The 20,469-nt window shown below is 30.1% G+C and overlaps 3 protein-coding genes across 6 annotated transcripts in view; 2 read left to right on the top strand and 1 right to left on the bottom strand.

Annotated features, from left to right (window-relative positions):
- Positions 1-64: 64 nt before the first annotated feature.
- Positions 65-4,066, top strand: LOC148236568 (uncharacterized). Its single transcript, XM_088183266.1, has 4 exons — positions 65-191; positions 2,511-2,810; positions 2,879-3,154; positions 3,839-4,066. Exons 1-4 carry the CDS (start codon positions 138-140, stop codon positions 3,974-3,976), a joined length of 768 nt encoding a protein of 255 aa, XP_088039392.1. The 5' UTR covers positions 65-137; the 3' UTR covers positions 3,977-4,066.
- On the bottom strand, positions 4,067-18,319 carry LOC148236567 (dnaJ homolog subfamily C member 8). Of its 4 annotated transcripts, XM_088183270.1 has the most exons (8): positions 17,303-17,448; positions 17,177-17,190; positions 8,808-8,960; positions 8,392-8,583; positions 8,202-8,330; positions 8,021-8,125; positions 7,818-7,952; positions 4,067-4,426 (listed from the first exon to the last, which is right to left on the bottom strand). In XM_088183270.1, exons 3-8 carry the CDS (start codon positions 8,868-8,870, stop codon positions 4,307-4,309), a joined length of 744 nt encoding a protein of 247 aa, XP_088039396.1. In that variant the 5' UTR covers positions 8,871-8,960; positions 17,177-17,190; positions 17,303-17,448; the 3' UTR covers positions 4,067-4,306. The 4 variants fall into 4 exon arrangements, with proteins under 4 accessions (XP_088039396.1, XP_088039393.1, XP_088039394.1 ...); XM_088183267.1 differs by lacking the exons at positions 17,177-17,190; positions 17,303-17,448 and adding an exon at positions 18,197-18,319; XM_088183268.1 differs by having other exon boundaries at positions 17,177-17,448.
- Positions 17,921-20,469, top strand: part of LOC148236565 (forkhead box protein O-like) — a 209,569-nt gene continuing 207,020 nt past the window's right edge. The window contains 1 exon segment of the mRNA XM_088183262.1: positions 17,921-18,478. Coding sequence (XP_088039388.1) covers positions 18,256-18,478 — 223 coding nt within the window. The 5' untranslated portion in view covers positions 17,921-18,255.

The raw sequence follows: 20,469 nt of genomic DNA, 5'->3' as shown, positions 1-20,469 counted from the left end.
TTAGAAAATAACAGGTAGAACCTTGTGCAAACAAATCATCATGATATCAGAATTTCTGTATAAAAACGAATTAGTTTCCAAATTTTCAGCACAGCTTCAGCGAAAATCTTGCAACGTACATTCAATTTAATTTTAAAATGTTGGCTTGTACGAGGGTAATATTTATTGTCGGTCTTCTGGTCGCTAGCCAGGTATTTAAAGTTTTCATTACATTTTTAAATTTAAAATACATAAACTATGAAACAATTGATATAAGTGACCCTTTTTCTACTGAGATACAGAATTTATTATAACCATTTTTAAATTTTGAGCCAACTGAATCTGTGCTGAAAATAACAACGTTTTATATAAATCAGTTTCAATATAATAAACTCAGGTTCTACCTTTTATTGATTTGTTTTTTTGAATTTAATTTGGTAGGTCAAAATTGGTTAGTATTAATCAATTCTTTACAATAACAGAAATATTTTAAAGCGCAAAACTGGTAAATTTAAATGTTACTATTAAGTGCTAAGTTGTGATGAATTATATTTGCTTAAAACATCATTTTGTTCTCATTATCTTAACATGTTTGGCACTATTGATTTTACTTTTTAATACAGGTAACTTTATTCTTTAAGAAACATAATTCCAAACTATAATTTCATATTTGGTATACCACCCTCAGAATATATTTATTAGTATACTATATTTTGCTATAAATTCATTAATTTATAACATGGTACTTATATTGTCTTTCAACTTTTATATAAAACTTCCTAGACAATTTATTGAAATATTTCTTTTTTCAAAAAAATAAGAATTTATTATGAAAATAACACGAAAATATAAGATATGTATCAATGTATCATATACTTTGTTGATGGATTCGCCATTCGTGTTACTACACAACCAGTGTAACCAGTTATAGGCTGTAACTTACAGCACACACTTACAACTATAAACATAATTTATACGTTAAATATATATTATTGATATAGTTTTTAGAAAGATAGTGGCAAAATAATATTGCTTTAATAAAACACGCAATCATTTATAATTGCATTATTATTATTTCTTATATTATTATGAATCAATTACATATTATTGAGATTAAGAAACAAAAACATATTAAATTCATTTAGAGCTAAATATTAGACCCAAGATTGAAATTATATTTTTATATAATTTAAAAAAATTATATTTTTTTAATTTTATTTTTTTAAAGTATAAAATTAATAATTTCTTACAAAATTAAAATTTCAGATTTTGTAGTGATGTAAAATATATTCCTATAATTAGTTTATCGTCTTACTCCAATTTAAAAAAAATCATATTATCGTTCAATTGATTTATCACATTTGAAAAAATCGCAGTATCCTTAAAAAGGTTGTTTGATTAAAAACTGTATCTATCTATCTATCTTTGGTTAAAAACTGTAACTATCCGTTGTTCAGATAGTAGTACCTAGTTGATATTTATAATGAAATATTTTAAGATTTTTAATTTCTAAAATCACAAAAAACGACCAATTCGAAACACTTGTGTTATTCTTTAGTATTTATACATTACACCATCGCTGGTAATACTGCTGCATCCTATACACCACAGTTGTGTCCTTTTTTGCTTTGCGAAAGTAATTTTTTATCTTTATGTTATTAATACATAACATCCATAGCCATAACAGTTAATAGTTGACAAATAAAATAATGTAGAATAAGCACTTTGTCCTTGCCGAAATTTCAATAATTACTCATATTTCTGAGTTCATATTGTACAGCCACGTCACTGACAAAATCAGCTGAAAAATCCACATAAATGACAAAAAATATATAAAGAAAAACATTTATTTTCATTTTTAAACTTGTTTTACTTCTCTATTTATTTTTCTCAGATTATATTTAACAGAGTTACGATAGTTTTAATATATTGAATAAGATGACAGATCAGGCTGGCTAAGAAACTTAGTCAAGATATTATCAAGGTTTTTGATTTGATTTTCTAAAAAAAGTTTTATGAATATCTGATAAAAAGTTCAACACTTATCATGTACAAATCAAACATCAACTTTAACCCAAAAAATCACTCAAATATTTTTTATGAAAATTTTCAAAGTAAACTTGAAAACATTATTTACTTTCAAGTTATCAATATAATAAGCAATGTTTGTCTAAAAAACAATCGATGCTCAAGTTGGTTTTTAATTTTTATTGTGTAATTTTTATACTATTCTTGTAATATATCAAATATTTTAAAAAATACTGAAAGAATTGTTTTTCTTGCTATCGTATAAAATTTGTTTTCAAGGGAAAGTCTTCATTTCAACTCTGTGCCTTTACATATAAATGGAGTTATGTTTGAGTTTTAAAATATATTACCATCGCAGAAAAATAATAACAGTTCAGTAGTATTTGTATAATCGCAGACATAAAAATTTGCGATAACATGATTTCACTCTTTCGACGAATTTAATACACATCAGGTAAAGTCGATAGCATATTTTATACTTACATGATTTAAAAAAATTACAGGGATATGTTTCGGCTGAGTCTGAAGTCATCGAATTGGAAGACAGAGCTACCCCAATCGTGGACGCTTTCTTTATACTCAGAACAATAATTCAAACAGCAATTAACAATTTACAAAATGCAGCAAATATAGGCAATCAACTACTCAACAATCTAGCAACCGCAATTCAGCAGCAACAAAGCGCTTTCTTGCAAAATTTGAACAACAGCCTAGTCATCGTGAACCAAAACATTCAAAATGTAGTCAACCAAATCTTAAATTCTGGACAAACTATAGCGGCATCCACCGTTGCATGTGTCAACGTAAGTTTTATATTATAATACATAAAAAGAGATATTTATTTATATGTTTATTATATTTTTAAATTTAGCAACAAAGTACGATCGCACAGCAGCGAATTAATCAAACTGTTGATGAAATCATAACTTGCGTTAACACTGCTGCGACAGGCATTCAGAATGTTTTGACTAGCGGAAGAAATTTGGCGCAAAGTGCCTCAGCTTTAGCTACAGATATTGGTAACCAAGTGCAAGCATGTGGAGTTGCTAATTTCGGTAACTGGTTGCAAGTCAGTAACTGTCTGAACGGAATATGGGCAAATTCTCAAACACAGATTAACTCTTTCATGGGTCAACTTGCATCTACGGTATGTATAATTTTATATAATAATTAATTGTAAGAATATTTGCAAAGTTCTGTAATTTTCTTCTTAATATTTCTTCAAAACATAATCTCCATGAAAGGCTGTGCCTTTTACCCGCCGAGAAACAAGTTTTTCTAGACCCTCTTTGAAGAACTTTTGTGGAATAGTTTATCCACTGATTTAATGCTCTTCTTCTTTAATCAGACAAATAAGAAGTATGTGGTAGTAATTACAATCGTAGATCCGTCAAAAACTTCTCATGTTAAACGAACGGCATGCGTTCTTGCATGAGATTTCCAAAAAAATTTGTCATATGTCATCCATAGACATGACAAATGTTTACTCTACAAATTTTATGATTTGGTCCCAGCAAGTCATATATGTATAATATAATCTCATGAACTATTCTCGAATCGATGCCCACTTCATTCGAGATCGCTTCAAAAGAATCGTTACACAATTTTAAATCAGTCGATTCAATGGTACATACTTATTGATTCCGAAGACTGAATGATTTACGTAGTCTTGATACTCTCCTTCTACAAATAAGTATTTTTTAGAACGATAAAATGAACGATATTTGAAATATTATTAAGCATGGCAAAACTTTATACAACAGAACAAAATACCTAGAACTTTGTGAACATTCTTCGTATGATTGTACTAACACAATTATTAATTTTACAGAACGCTAACACTTTGATCGTCATAAGTACAGTGCCAATAAATCTCGCAATATGTGGAGGCAGCAGCATTTTAAATACAGCATCTGTAATAATAGCAGGCATCGCTCAATGCAGCTCTCAAGCTATATCTCAAGGATAACAAAGAAAACAGGGGTATTCTAAACAAATGAAATCAAAAAAAGAATTATATTCAAAACATTATTGTGTATAAATAAATAGTTAACTAAAATTGTTGTTTTAACATTTATTCATTAACCTAAAATCAATCACATTTCATCAATGATCATTATTATTTTGCACTCATTTCACAAAATAGTGAGAAATCCGTTCACATACGTTTTTGATAAATTGTACTACGTTCAAACGTACCAACAATATATTATCTCCAAAAAAGACTGATAGTCTTTGGTCTTGCTCAGAAAAATGTTTTATATGTATAGTAAATCCATTATGAAAGACATCAGATGCATTATCTTGACTCGGGTTTGGGTTTCGGAGGTCGAAATCCCATCACTTTCTTTTTCTTCTTTTCTTTTGAACTACCCGCTTGGAACGTTTTCCAGCTGTCCACTCGAGTTTGTCTGGACTCCTAGAAAGATAAATATTATAACGATTAAAGCATATTCAGTTTAATTCGTCACATATTATGTGACTCATTCATAATTATTTACTGAGAAAGTGGCACACAAAAAAAAATTTAAGTACATCAGAACTCAAACTGAAGTCCTAAACTAATGTAATCGACACTATTCTGTCTAACCTGTGCGAAGTCTGATACAGAATTCACACCACCAAATACACCTGATGGATCACCATATTGAATAAACATAGGTTTCATCATTTTTAGCGCATGACAGCGCTGAATAGTTACATACAGGACCCTCTAGTGAACAATAGAGATTTTTCTAGTTAACCTCATAATTTTACAGTATTGATTTTAAAATGCTTATTTTGTTCAATTTTATTTACAGCTGGCAATTGATCAAATAGTATATTGTACAAAGTTGTCTGAAATTGGATAATTTTATCCATTAAATAATAACATCAGATTGGATGGATAAACTTTCTCATGACGGTTTAAACTATTTTAAAAAGAATACCATTGATTTTATTTGAGGGCATTACTACACAATAAAAACAAAACATCAGTCCATTTCATCTGCAACAAATTTAATGAAATCTATTTTCTAAAGAACAAATGATAAACCTTTTAGATTAATCGACCCAATAAAGTTTATAAAAAATATTAGATTTATTAAAGAAAAATTGTTTCCGTGTGTTCTTTCCAACATTAAAAATCGACGAATTAAAATAAGACTTTCAAATACAAATTATTCATCTAATTTAGATTTCTTTGACCTATATCTCTTTCCAATGCGCTAAAGAAGTTTATAAAATAATGTGCTAAAAACGATAAGCAGCTGTTTTAAAGACTTGAAGAATCGTATTTCAAAGACCGGATAATAGCACTGGTACAATTTAGAGAAAATAAGTTTAAAGATATAAGTAATATACAAAAGAAAAATACACTTTCATCACACGGTCGTGAATTTTTCAAATGGCTTAAATATACAAAAATAAGGCTACAAATATAATTATTAATATTCATATAAAAATGAAAAACGCACTAAAAAGAAAGCAATTTTGCTAGAGAAAAATACAGCATATTACATATCAGTTTACTGTGACCATACTCGCGTTAATTTACTGTGACCAAAATGATCATTCATCAACAAGAAAACAAGACAATAGCATTAAAGATGGGACCACACAAAAGCCCTCGTTACGACCAGAAAAAATCACATAAATACACCCAGGTGTTAATATTCTCCGTCATTAAATGAATATTTCTTTGTTATGTAACGGTCTCAGAAAACAATGTATCACCGGATGATAAATATTCCCGTTACACATAAACAATTTTTCGACCTCGGAAATATCCATCAAGCAAATGTCACTTTTTAGAGGCGTATACTTATTTCGTTGATTCTAAGAAGCAAGTGCGTAAATTGGCTGAATGATTGTGATCGGTCAGCAAGCGTTGCAGCCCTGAATACTTAAGTCTAGACTCCGATGAGGAGAAGGCAGTCACAGGTGGATACTGGTGAACACTGAGACATTTGCAGACTCCGGTAGACTGGCCCCCGCCGCTGGCCCGCGGACAATATACGATCATGGACGCACACATCCCGCCGTCTGCTTCTCCACCACCGCTCGGAGAATAACGAACTCGGCCAAAATAGTTTGTTGCTACATATGTAAATATACTCTAATAAAACTCTAACTAGATTCCACCCGAGTCTACTGACTACGAAGTCACACCCCTTGGGGTTACAAATCCTTAAAATCCTATAATTAATAATACTGGTCTGAGATGCAAGAGTAAATGAAATTATCATACACTAAACCGTAAGGCAATATCGCCTACAGGTGGGTGATGGACGATTCCCGATGAGCAATTCTGACTCTGAAAGAATTTGGTGAGCAATGGAGGGCGACTGAGAAGTAGGCAAAAAGTTTTTTGTTTAAAAAAAATGTGCAAAAATGTTTTAGACATTTTATATTTATAACAAGATAAATATCTTTTACATAAAATATAATGCGTTTTTGAATCTTTTAAAAGTGGCCGATATAATCGTTTTTTCCAAGTACCTATTGGTTTAGGTCCGGACCGTTAAGATACTTAATTATTTTGATTTTTTTTAAATTACAAACACTATTTTTATAAATAGCAATTCTTACTTTCACTAGCATTTATTATGTTATAAGTAGCAAATATTTAACATAAGTAACAAATATTTATTATAAATAGCATTTTTAATTTTATAAGTAGCACTATATAAATAGCAAAAAATAATTATTTAAATAGCAAAAAAATTATTCTCTTTCTTTGGTATTAGTCAAAATAATATTGGCGAGAATACGTTGTGTAATAATTTTATAATTTTAATTCTAAGTTGTCCATTATTCAAAATTGCTATTTGAAATTCTAAAATTGCTCAAGTAACATAAATATATGGGCATTCCTAAGTTTACAATTTATTAAATGAAATAGAAATAGTTTTACAAATGTGTGCAATGAAAAATTTTGTCGTTGAAAAGTGGGTGATGAGTCAATTAGGTTTGAGAATCTATGCTATAAACAAATTAGAATTAATATAAATAGATATCTTAGCACATAAAGCGCCGGATCCGATTAACACGCTTTTTGAGAACTCGATCTTTAACAGATTCCTACATCTTGGAATATTTTAGGGCACTAAAATGGATTAATTATATTTTAGATAGTATATTCTTTCAACAGATATCGTTATTATAATTTTTTTCATACAAAATTAAATAATAAGAGATTCGAGTTTTTGTAAAAAAATTCTTTTCAAATATCCTTATATATTATCTTAAATAGGTTTATAGAAATGTCATACTATAACAAATTCCCATTTAGAATCGATGCCGACTAATTCTAGGATAGGCACACATGTCGCTAACTAGATATATTGATTCTTTATTCTTTCGATAATTTGTATGTTATATTATATAGAATGCAACAGAAAAATGGGCCATTACAAAAATCAATTTTTCTGTATATTTACAGGTAGTTATTAGCATTATAATATAATATTTAGGGACCGTTAACTAGTGGATTAATGCTCAATGTACGATTGCCGTTCGAGTACATTATAAAAATATTGATTATATTGTGGCCACTCAACGGTTATTTTGCCACCAGTTCGATAGTGACATGGTCATGCAATTAAAATAGAAATTAAGAAATTTGAAGAAGAATCTCGTCGTCTCCAAAACATTTCATGAAAAATACAATGTGTATATTATATTGTTTTGCCCTATAAAATTGTGATTTCTGAGTCATGTAAGAATTTACATTTTCTATACTAAAATGTGTTTATCTCGTGATATTTAAAGAGCCATCTAGTAAGACTATATTTATATTTAATTGTATGAAAATCAAAATGTAATACTTCAAAGTTTTTCGCCCATTCTTTCTGAATAGACTCTTGTTCTTCTTCTTCAATTTTAGCTTCTCTTTTCCGCTTTCTTTCTTCCATATCTCTGGTTTCCAAATGTTGTCGTTTTCGTTCCATGTCAGCAAACAACTACAAGATTATATTCAAATTATGAACCATTCAAACAATATTATTCAGTAATTTAAATAGAGAATCACCTTCATCGTCATTACATAAATTGCATGTTTATATTTCGCGGGATCGTCTTCTGGTATTCCTTCAGATTTACCATCCTTTTTAAGTTTTTTTCTCTTTTCTTCGATCTAAAACAAATATTTAATCCAGCTTGATATATAATCAATATTAATATGTATTTTATGATCAGTTATAAATGAATACCATATGGTCGGTTCGTTCTTTTGCTTCTTCGACAATATATAAACATTTTTTTCTCGTTTCTTCGCTCTCCAGCGTTTTCCACGCTTTATTTATAATTTCAAACGCCTGTTGGGCTCTTTCTGCGTCATCCTAACGGAAAAGTTGACGATTAATAATGATATATAACATAAATAAATAAATAAATGTATACCTGATTTTTATCAGGATGAACCAAAATGGAATACTTTCTATAGGTTCTTTTAATTTCGTCTACGGGTATGTTAGGGTCTATCTGTAATACTTCGAAAGGGTTCAGGTTAAAATAAGTCGATCCGGGTCTGAGCAGTCTGTCGATCTGCTGTTTTGGCGTCAACACCGAATCTCTCTTTTCTATTTCTTTTACCTGAAATGATACATAGCACATTTATATTGCAATAATACAATACAATCTTAGGGGATATTGAAAATCTTTAGACGGTGGGGTTAACTAGCGTCGTTATAACGGATAAAGGTATGTTGTTTATTGTTATTATTTTATTATATAAATGTGACAATGGCTGTTTTGACAGTTAGGTAGAACACAAACATTTAAGTTTATAACCTGAAAATTTAATCGTTAGATCGTACCTCGGTGTAGAATTTATCAAAGTCCACTTCAGGAGGCCGAGGCTCAGAGGCGCTGCCTGACATGACGCGATTCTGTACGCTTTCGCGCTCTTATGGCCAAATTGTCAGTCGTTACTTTTATATTGTCTTAACTTAACGATATTTGGCCATTACCTGAGATAGAAATAAATAATAAAATATATATAAAACAATTATAATTATTGATTCAATAAATAATAAATGCATATATTAAATAAAATCATATATATTTAATATTCAATACTTAATTTCAAAACGTCTTAATTTTTTTTACTGGGGTAATACCGAACACTAGTGCTTATTCTTTTTAATAACAAATTGTCAATCATTACTGTTATTAATTTATTTTATTGTAAATAATATATATAAATGCGCTATTTTAAACAATAATTTTTTTCGTGTATATGTTATAGAAGATTCTATAATGGCATTTAGAAAATTTCCAATTGTTTAACTTCTATCTTCGAGGAGAAGTTGATTTTCTTTCTCTTCAACTGTGACCTTGACCTTTTTGAGATGACCGGCAAGATCATGCGACTTACTTCCGTTGGATTAAGTCCTGTCTACGCCAAAAAACTCGTAACATTAGAGCACCTAAAAACCAACATTTGCTAAATTATAATTGAGATACCGCCCGAAATGTACGAATGTCATCGGAAATTTTATCGAAAGGATTGACTGCTGCAAAAGAGCTAAAGCCGGGCATTTAATTGATATTATTCTCCATAATTAATAAAATACATCACTTTCTTAGATTAATATTAAAAATCCGAAGAATTTTTTAATTTTTTTTTTTTTAAATCAATTCAATAACTGAAGTATCATCACTCTTTACTATCGAGTGGAATCACATCTCTGACGCACACAGCGATTTCACATTGGTCGTTGCCCAAAAAAAATCCGTTTTTTATATTTATATAATATAGGTAGGTAGTAACGTTTAACTCAATTTTAATCAGATTTTAAAGAAAACCTCAGAGAGTTGCTAAGTATTTTTTCTTCAAAATTTAGAAAAAAAAACTCTAGAACAATATGTTGAAATTGGTTTCATTCGGGTCATAATTATTGTGTGCCTGACTAGATATGAATGAGCTAATCTAACTAATATATTTTCTTGTAATAAATAAATTTTAATTAATTATACTTTTTCTACCCGAATTCCTGGTGATATTCAGGTAGAGTACAACGTAAGCAAAAAACTTTTTGTTTTATATCTACCTTGTACCTACAAACAATTATATATATGTATTTGCGCGTAAATTTGGATTGCGTCGCATAAAAACAAAAAGTATGAAAAGAAAACCAACAAATGCGATAGTTTCACGAATCGACCGTGGAGTTATATCAAGGGTGAAATTTCATGGGAAGTATCAGAAACTTAGATTATATACGCTCGTATGGACACACCTAGCTTCCTATAATATAATTCCGGTAATGTAGAACAAGATAGTAACAATAAAAGTAAATTCCGTTGATGGGTGACATGGATGGGTGGGGGGAGTCTATGTTGCGAAAGGGGTGGGGGTGGCAGCCCGGCCAATTTGGCGATTGGGCAAGTTATCCGATACCAAGTTAAACAGTCGACGGTTACAGTTTGGAAAACTGTTAAGCCGGATCGGACTAATGGCCCCCGGCTTGATGTTCCCTGCTCGGAAAACTCGGACGATTGTCAAAAACGCCCGACAATATTTACGGTATAATTTCGGTTTACATTAATAAATATAAAGAAACCACCCCATCCGCTCATTTCTAACTAAGTGTATCCATTTGATTGGCGAAATGCTTACTCAGCCCACTACCGGTATATTACCTACTAAGAGAAAATTCGTATAAATATACTCAAGGTAAGCAAATAAATTATTAGCGGTTATGTTTATGTTACGCTTTATTTTTTTTTATAAATCAATCCAATGTGAAAAACTTTTTATACGTCCACATACGCGAAAATATAATACTTATATTGTGTTGAATAAAAAACACAAATTATATAACCTCATTCAGTAAAAATAATTAAATTGCTAAGAAGTAAAATATAAATATGTCCAAATTTCCATTAATCAAAATTAGAATGCAGAGATCCATAGTATTAATTACTTTAGGACAAATATAATAAAAAAGTCTTTGATAATATAATTAACATTTTGCTAGTAATAACAATTCTAACGATAGATTGGCGTTGAGAATTTGTAAAGTATTAAAAAATATTAGCCTATTATTATTTAGTAAAAAATCATCTTGAATCACTTCACTTCAACATACATACATACAGAATAATTTAAATAAGATAGTTTACAATATTTAAAATTATTAAAATAACTTTTGAGCAGTACGCTAAAACGTCATTGTTTTTGCACGTGCACAGTTTATGCAAAGATCCGTTTGTGTTTGAGTCAATTACAAAGCGATAATTTTTGGTGGTCGCCACAAAAGACATACTGTCTTTATTAAGTATCTACTATTAAATGTTTTTAACGTGGTATTTTCAATGATTTAACTCTGATTTATAAAAGAATTCCAGTTTGAATAACATTCGTCATTTTAATAATCACACTCATGTCAAGAAAAATAAATATTTTATAATAATTTCATCACACTACATTTACATTATTATCTTTTTAATTAATAAATAAGGTATATATGTATGTATGTATCATATATGTATGAAATTGTCATTATTCCTGAGCTTGGTTAAGAACATCATAATACTATACATTTCCAGAGTATGATGCGCTATTCACTAAACTTTACGACATGGAAGCATAAGGCATAAAGTTCGAATAGTCGTTTTTTCTTTTCCGCATTGAAAAAATTAGACATCATCGCACAATTGCACTTATGTACATACATTTTTTTCTGCTATATCATCCATAATACTATTTTATACAACAAAAGTTTACGATCGCATACGAATATATTTATACATATCGAAAGCTGGTTCGCCAAAAAGGTTATTTCTTTTTATATCTATATACCTAGGATAAGCTTGAATGTGTTTTTATTTTAATTTTCCAAAAGCGGTTCGATGGATCCGGTTCGACTTTGAACCAATTTTTGGCAAGCGCACTATGAAGTCGCACACTCGCAACAATGTTCAAAGCTTATATAAGATTCGGTACAATTTTTAAATATGAACGCAGCGAGACGAGATCGGAATATGAGGGGATAACTCAATTCCGCTTTGCCGGAATTTTATCTATGAAAAACTCCGCTTTTCCGTACGTCATTGGGGGGAAGAGCATAGAGCAAGATAGACAGACATTCGCGATTGTATCAGTATCAATTTGATCTTTGCGAAAGTCATAAAAAGTATCTCGGCGATTGCTGTTAGAAGCGAGGAAAGAATCTAACGATGGAGTATATATCTTATCTATTGCCCAGTCATCTTTTTTAGAGATATCTCTCCTGCTCTCTCTACTTTATAATCCTACGTGTAATAAAGGATCATATCTATTATATTATATCTATCTAGGGTAGCTACGCAATTCGCTTTTATGCTCTTAAGACTTTAGGAATGCATTTTCAGACTGAAACGAAACTTTTGCATATCGTACGGCGATTTATAACTTTTTTCAGCGCTCGGTTTAACCGGCATGGTCCAAATTTAACGTATGCCCTCAATGCTTAGAGCTTCTGTGTCGAAAGCTCTTATTTTAAGCAAGTACTTATTCTAGTACAAATATAAACATTTTCTTTATATATATATATATCACTTCTATAATATATTATTGCCCTATTTTTATGTCTATATTGTTTTAACACACGAGTACAAAAATTATATATATATTTTATAACTCATAAAATATGTTTATGAAATTAAATTTAATATTTAAATAAATTTTATTAAAAATGTACCACAGCTGATACTGATATTCTAAGAAATATTTTGGGCGATATTGAAGCTCATTTGAGTGAAAATTAATATTGAAGCATAAAGTTGGAAAACGACGTCTATTGAATTATTTATTTCACTTTAAAGAAAAGTTATACAATTTTTTTTCAATAATCAGTATAAACGCATAATGATATTATTTTTATAAAATCCAGATTTTTAACAATCACGATACCTTTTCTAGATGCTACAAAAGGTAATTTATTTCATCGTACTAAGAACTGATCTTTCCGGTCATATAATGTTGAGTCGTCATTAAAATGATTTTTGATCAAATGGAAATAATAATTTTTCAAGAAAAAAATTGCTGACAAAGAATGTTTTGAAACATCTTCTGCAACTTAATTTTGGTCGACTTTCCAGCATTTCTCGGAACCATTTTAAAACTGTTTTTAGAAATATAAAAAAGTGTGATAGTAATTTTATAAAAAAAGTAATAATCGTTGACAAATTTCACATTTCTAAGCGCTTCTGAGAAACTCCATTTCTTCGCAATACGCCAGGGATATTAACAGTGGTAAGACAGAGCAGAACAAAAAGGACAGTGCATTAATAAACTCTTATCTTTGGTAAGCCGCCCCCATTGAACACCTCGCCTAAATTAAGACATCCTCCGGAGAGGACCCCAACAGTGCCCTCCACTAAGACGGAAGCCTTTCGAGTAGACTCTACGGAGCGAGGCCCTCTTTACAGGGTCAGCTAAGAATCTGATCACCTCTCTCTTTTGATGATGACACCAGAACGATGATGATATTTATTATATTTCTCCCTTAATGTCCTAATACGTGTTCCAATTACCGTTAATTAACAATTAACTAAAATATTATCATCCTAATTATCGTACAGTTCAACTTCATTAATTTAATAAACATACATATATAATTTTATTACTGCCTTTTCGATATAGCGGTCCTCACATTTTATATTATTTTAGAACACGATTAGAAAGCAATCGACTGAAAGTTATATGAAATATAAATTGCCGCAAAATTCCCCTCGAAACCGAGTCTTGTAAATCGCCCAAGGGTGCTTCGGCTATCGCCAATTAGTTTATTACAGGTGAGAACACTAATCACCGACAAGTACAAGAACCGATCTCCTTTAACCTTATATATTTTTTCTACACATCTATTTGCCGCAACGGGAGGGTAAAAGTTTTCTTACAATGCTAAATTATCAGCAACCGCTTAAGAGACGGGTAATTGATTAATATTTATATCCACTTATATATTGTTATTATTTATCATTAGCATTATCATAAGTAGTATACAAAATAGCATTTTAAATTTTGATAGAAACTCTAATAAATTAGTCAATAAAATTTGTATTCTGTTTTAATGTTAAGTATTTTTTATTTACATAGATTATTTTTAATAAAATTAAACTACGAATTTGTATTATTTATGTGTATATTATTTTAATTTAATGTATAAAGTAAGCTTGTATTGTATGCTTCTAGACTTTTGATGAGGAACGACCAGGAAAAGTATTGTTTTTATTTGTGTTTTACGATAATTGGAAACGTATTATAAAACCTGCTTTAGTAAAATTTTGGTAATGATTAAAGCCGAAAGTGGTTCTGTATTGTTGTTGTAAAATTATTTGCCTGTAGAAAGTTAAATTAAAATTTTAGTATTTATTAAAATACAAAATGTTATTTAAGTAAACATAAATTGTTTCAATTCAAAGCAAGATTTTATAATAAAGACCATTTCTCCAGTACTGAGTACTGTATGTAACCGATCGTTCGACAGCCGATTAATTATAGACCTTAGCACCTTAACGAAAATGCGAAAAAACTGTGAGAATACCGAACACTTGATACTAGTAAATCTAAAGTTCCACCGTCCGACGCTGAAAATGGACAATTAAAGTTTCAATTGTGGGCCTAACCCTCGGTATTTTTTGTCTTAATGGATTCCAATGGGAATTTATCCAGACCGATGCCTATTCGGGGAGAATAACCAAATCTCAATTAGGCGCATTAAGTTTATATATATAACTAGAAATGTATTTTATAATAAAAAAATATTTAACTAAAAAGTATTAATATATTTAATTGCAATGCAACAATTAAAATCGGTTTATTTAAACTTTCCGACGGAACTAAATAACATTGGTAAATAAAAACGATTTTATGCTATTACCTTTTTTTGCAAAAATAAAAAAAAATCCTATATTTCTAGCATATAAAATAATTTGACATCTACAATCATTTATATAAAGAGTCTGGACGGATTAAAAATAAGCATCTAAAATGTAGTAATGAAAAAACTGATTGATTGTTCGTAGAATGCATAGGTTGTATTATACATAGATTTTTATTGTATCCACAAATTTTATAAAATACATTCTAAGAATTATCGCCATGTCTTTATCTTAAATAATCAAACACTTCCAAGAAAAGTAAAAAAAATATTTGTTAAATGTGAAAGTCGATAATGATTTGCTGATAAGGACTGCCTAATGTTACATTAAAAATAAACTTAAATAATAATATTTTTGTAGCGAGTTTAAAATAAATAGCTTGTAGATTATTGGTGAAAATAAAAGGTATAACAAATGTAGTTTTACATGATTCTTTCAAAAACATTTCTTTAAGTGAAATATGTATTAGTAAATATGAACTTTGTGTACTTTAGCTAAAAAATTAATATATTTACTTCATAAACGTTTACTAGGATGATTTAAAATCTTGTTTAGAAAAGGTTAAAATAAACCAGTAATATTTTTTTAAATAAAATCTTGCTTGCTATTTTAAACTTGTATTTGGATGATTTAATTATAACATTACTCATATCTTTGCTGTTTGGAGAATTAAACTTCGACATTTTCAACAAAGTTTAAACTATATGTAATGGTTTTAAAAAATGTACCTAAAATTTAAAAATCGAATTTAAAAAGAATGTTGAATTATAGAGTATTAATTCAGTTAATCACCAAAATTGTCTAATTTTCTATAATTTATAATAAATAGGTGTGGTCGTATTTATTAACATGTAAATATATATATCCCGCACATAATAATTTCGGTTCATATCTCATATTGCAACAGGGCTATTGTGGTGGTTCATTCAGTTACAGTCTTTGTTTATATTACACTATTGTCAAGTACATACTAGTAATTATCATGTTTATGGTGATTTACTGCACGACTTTACAAAGAAGAACATGCACAATTGTATTTTTACCGCGGGATTATATTGGCGCGCATATGACGCTGCGCGATTATAATAGTGCGCTTTGTCGCATGACTTTTGTCGCATGAAATTTTCTCTTGTATTTTACAAAAAATCAAAAAATTTATAGCTTTTACATAAACTAGTTGAATTTTGTTTCATTTATCAAAGATTAAATATTATATTTATTGATTCTTGCATTCTAAATTTTTTTTTGACTGGCAAGAGTGCAAAGAAGTCTGTCATAATTAGGTATTGCAATACCGGTATTACATTATTATTTTTTATTTGACCGAAAAAATAATCGGAGTACTGCACACAAGTATTTTTTCGATGTATTTCATATTTTAACTATAATTATTTTCATTAAAAGACTTTCAAAGTTTCGAAAATACAAGTGCCAAATCTTTCTTCTTTTGGAACAATAAATATAGGACTACATCGTCATTGATCGACTGCTCCTGGATGCCTCCTAAATTTTTATATCAGGGGCCATAGCATCACTCGTCAATTTATTCTAATAAAATATATTACCTACTTATTATTTTTTGTCAGTTACGATTATCAAAAAGAATGAGAAAGGAATGTGTAGAAAACTAGATTTGTTTGTACAAATTGCGACATATTTTTTTTAAAAACAGATTTATATGATTGTGATATTTATGTGTATTAAGGATATCTTAATTATATTATATTTATTTTCGAATATTATATTTATTTATTTGTATTCATGCTAAAAGTAACATTAATTAAATTCGAGTTATAAATGTTTATGTAAATACTGCATAACCATTTTAGTTACAGATAATTTGGTCTAACTTATGCGAATTTTTTAAAAAAATTATTGATTTACAATTTTTAAATAAATTATGTTACACATACATGTATGTTTTACGAATTTGAAACTTTTTTGTGTACTCTCAATGATGCAAGGTAATAAAAAGCAATATTATTTGGTTGTGACTGCAATAAAAAATAGGATTATAATTAATAATAAAGTTTCATATTTCAATTATTACTTATTTTATTTATATCGTCTAGTAAAATATATTTTTAGTTTTTAGCAGAAAAAATAACATTGTATTATTTTCCAATGAATTTGATTTAAAAAAAAAACACATTTCACGCAAATTCTTCAATTAAGTTTCTTATTTAAAGATAATTATGGAGACTCACTTATTGCTAATATTTTACACCCATGTCTATTGACTATATAGGTAAAAATATGTGTGAATGAAGATAAAAATTTACAAATAGTAGAAAAAAATTCGTGTATACAATACCTACTTTTGTTTTCCTTATCACAAAAAAGGGCCGGCAGGCAACGACGGTGGAGTCATTTTTACATAAAAGAATTATTGGTAAAATTTTGATTTAAGAAACATAAAAAATATTTCATTTTGTAATACCTGTAGTGTCGAAGGTCAATTTTGCCCCGATACTGTTATTAGTAGTATCGGTACAATCCCCAGTAATAATACTTATATTGTCAAGCAATGTTTTCAGAGTATTCATAAATTCCTGTTTCTTTCATCACTACCTGCTCTGAATGCAGCTGTGAAATTAGCAGATTTTAATTAGTACTTGTTTTTAAAATTTTAGCGGTTATATCACATTTAAAAATATTTTGTAAGCATTATCCATAAATATTGAGGAATAATTATCGATAAGAAAAACAAAATAAATATAACCAAAACGTCTTATAACATACAGAATATAACCATAATTTTAGTTTATGATAATATTTTTCCTCAACAGGTATTCGAATTTTCCGGTAAAAAGTTGAATGACAAATCTGTATTTAGGATTCGATTGAATAAAAAATTGAAATTTGGCCCTGAGCGCGTGTCAATTTTCGCGCGCTCGACTGGCGTCGATCGCACAATGATCGAACGACGATCGAACCGGTTCATCAGATCCGCAATTTTTGCGCGGTGGTGGGGGGGGGGGACGACGACCGACGACACTCGACGACGCCCGACCTCCGCCGAAGCCGTCTCGACTCAGTCCTCGCCACCCGGTTGGTCAGTCCTCGGCGAGGCGCCGAGCGGGTTGGTCGTGTGTAGTGTTTTCGCGCGCGCTCTCACTCGTCAGTTTGTTTACGTTCGCGAGCACGCCGCGGAGCGCACGGCCGCGTAAATTGCGCAGCGGGATTCGCATTCGACATTCGAATTATAACAAAAAAAACTATCGATTCGATATAATATATGATATAAATAAATATTTGTTATAAATTTAATATTGACGGTCCTCGGCTGTGACCTTTGATAAGTAAAGTGTCTGCGCGATTAGTGTTGTCGTACTGAACGGTAGTAGTACGGGCCGATGATTGTAGCCTGTTGATTGCATCGGAGCGGTCGCGATGGACATGCAGGGCCCGGGGTACGGCAGCCCGTGGCGGACGCCCCCGGGCGAGATGAACGGACCCGGACCTGGGCTGGTGGCCGGGCTAGCCTCGGAGCTCGGAGACGGGTTCGAGCCCCAACTGCGCGCCAGGTCCAACACGTGGCCCTTGCCCAGGCCGGACAACTACGCGGACCCGCCCGAAGACAACAAGTGCTCGACGCACCAGCTGGCCAACGCGGGTGAGTTCGAGCCCGCGACTGAAGCAACTGGTGGTTTTTCCGACGTTCCCGAGCCAACTCGCAACGTTCGCAACTACCCCGCAACGTTCGGAAAAAGTGTAACAAAACTGTGTAACGTAAATCTATCCATCATATTTGATTAACAACAAAATGACACCTTTATGTGCAAAATTATTTATTAACTTATTGCCTTAGCAATTCTGGTGCAGCTAGGAGAATGTATTGTAAGATACATACTTAAATGCTTAAAAAGCTTTACATTTTATAGCCCATTGTCTCATTTTATAACAGAACTGTGTAAAATAGAACCATGACAAGTTATTTGATAAGTAAATAATTCCATAGATCATCAATTAAAAAATGAAATAAATAATCAGTATTTAAATAAAATGAAAATTACATTAAATGTTTGGTTTTTAAACTATTGACAGTTGCGAAACGCGTATTTGTTGTTCGAACCCGAACCTAACCTAAACGACACGTACGTTTTAAACATTAATTTTGTATCGTCTTGTAGCTATTTTTTAAAACAAAATTCCGTACTTTTCACTTATTGGATGTCAAATTTATTCTAAAAAAATATTTGTTCATTTGTTTATACTTTTCATTTATTTATATATAATTAAAAAATACATTTTTTAAACTTTACACGTTTTACTTTTAACGTTTGGAAGTGACCAGTTATTAAATTAAATAATCAGTATTTAAATCAAATGCTGAGTAATTAAAACAAATTTATCGGCATTTAATATATGTATGATGATCGACAATTAAATTTTTAAATTATTGACGGTTGCGAAACGTCCATTTGCTGTTTAAACCCAAACCTAACCACGCGTGCATTCTAAACATTTTGTGTCGCCCTACAACTATTTTTTAAAATAAAATTCGGTACTTTCCTCTTATCGGGAGTCGAATTTATTATAAAAAATATTTATTCGTTTGCTTATATATTTACTGATTTATATATAATTAAAAATTACATGTTTCAAGTAGATTTGTTGCAGAGAGTTATTCATGGGGTCATTCACAGTTCTGAGCAACACTTGTACGCATCCTCTCGTTCACACCTAACCCGTTTAAATTTTAAAACAGATTTATGTAATAAAACAACGTTTTACTTTTAACGTTTGAAGTGATCAGTTATTAAAATAAATAATCAGTATTTTAATAAAATTATGAGTAATTAAATCGGTATTTATGATGATCGAAAATTACAATAAATAGTTAGTTTTTAAACTATTGACTGTTGCGAAACGTCCATTTGCTGTTCAAACCCAAACATAATCTAAACATTTTGTGTCGCTCTTTCCTGTTATCGAGAGTCGAATTTATTATATTATAATTTTTTTTATTATTATTTATTTATACATAAATAAAAATTAAATGTTTTAAGTAGATTCGGTTCAGGTAGTTATTCACGGGGTATTTGCTGTTCTGACTAACACTCGCTCGCTGCCGCTCTGTGTAAATTTTAAAGCAATGTTTTGCTACATAAATTCGTTTTAAAATGTAAACAGGTTAACGTTGGCTTTAAAAGTGATAAATATGAAATTAGTAAAATATATAAACAAATTAATAACTATTTAAAAAAAATTGATCCCAAAAACAGGAAAGTAACCAAAATTCGATATTTGAGTACAGGATTTAACAGTAACTGATCACATGGCAACTGATTAATGAATACTAATAATTTATTAAATCCACTAAAGTAATCATTTATATAATTATTTTCTTATAAAATAATTAGTTGCCAATATGAAATTAATTTTAAATCTATTTTTTAGCTGGTTCTGTTTTGTCACAGTTCTGTTTCTTTCGGTTACCCGCTAAATATACCAAGCGCAGACTACCACAATTTTATTGCAAAATGCTTTGGTGTTTTTTTCTGTCGAAACATAGTGCAGATCGCTTCCTGTTTTAAAATAAGTCAATTAAAATGAACAATATATAAAATAATTGTTCCATAACATTTTTACCTAACATAAATG

This window comes from Plectrocnemia conspersa, unplaced genomic scaffold (genome assembly GCF_051122295.1).
Source record: "Plectrocnemia conspersa isolate PC_06_02 unplaced genomic scaffold, ASM5112229v1 ptg000003l, whole genome shotgun sequence".
NCBI lineage: Eukaryota > Metazoa > Arthropoda > Insecta > Trichoptera > Polycentropodidae > Plectrocnemia > Plectrocnemia conspersa.
This window is presented reverse-complemented; position numbering and strand designations above follow the sequence as displayed.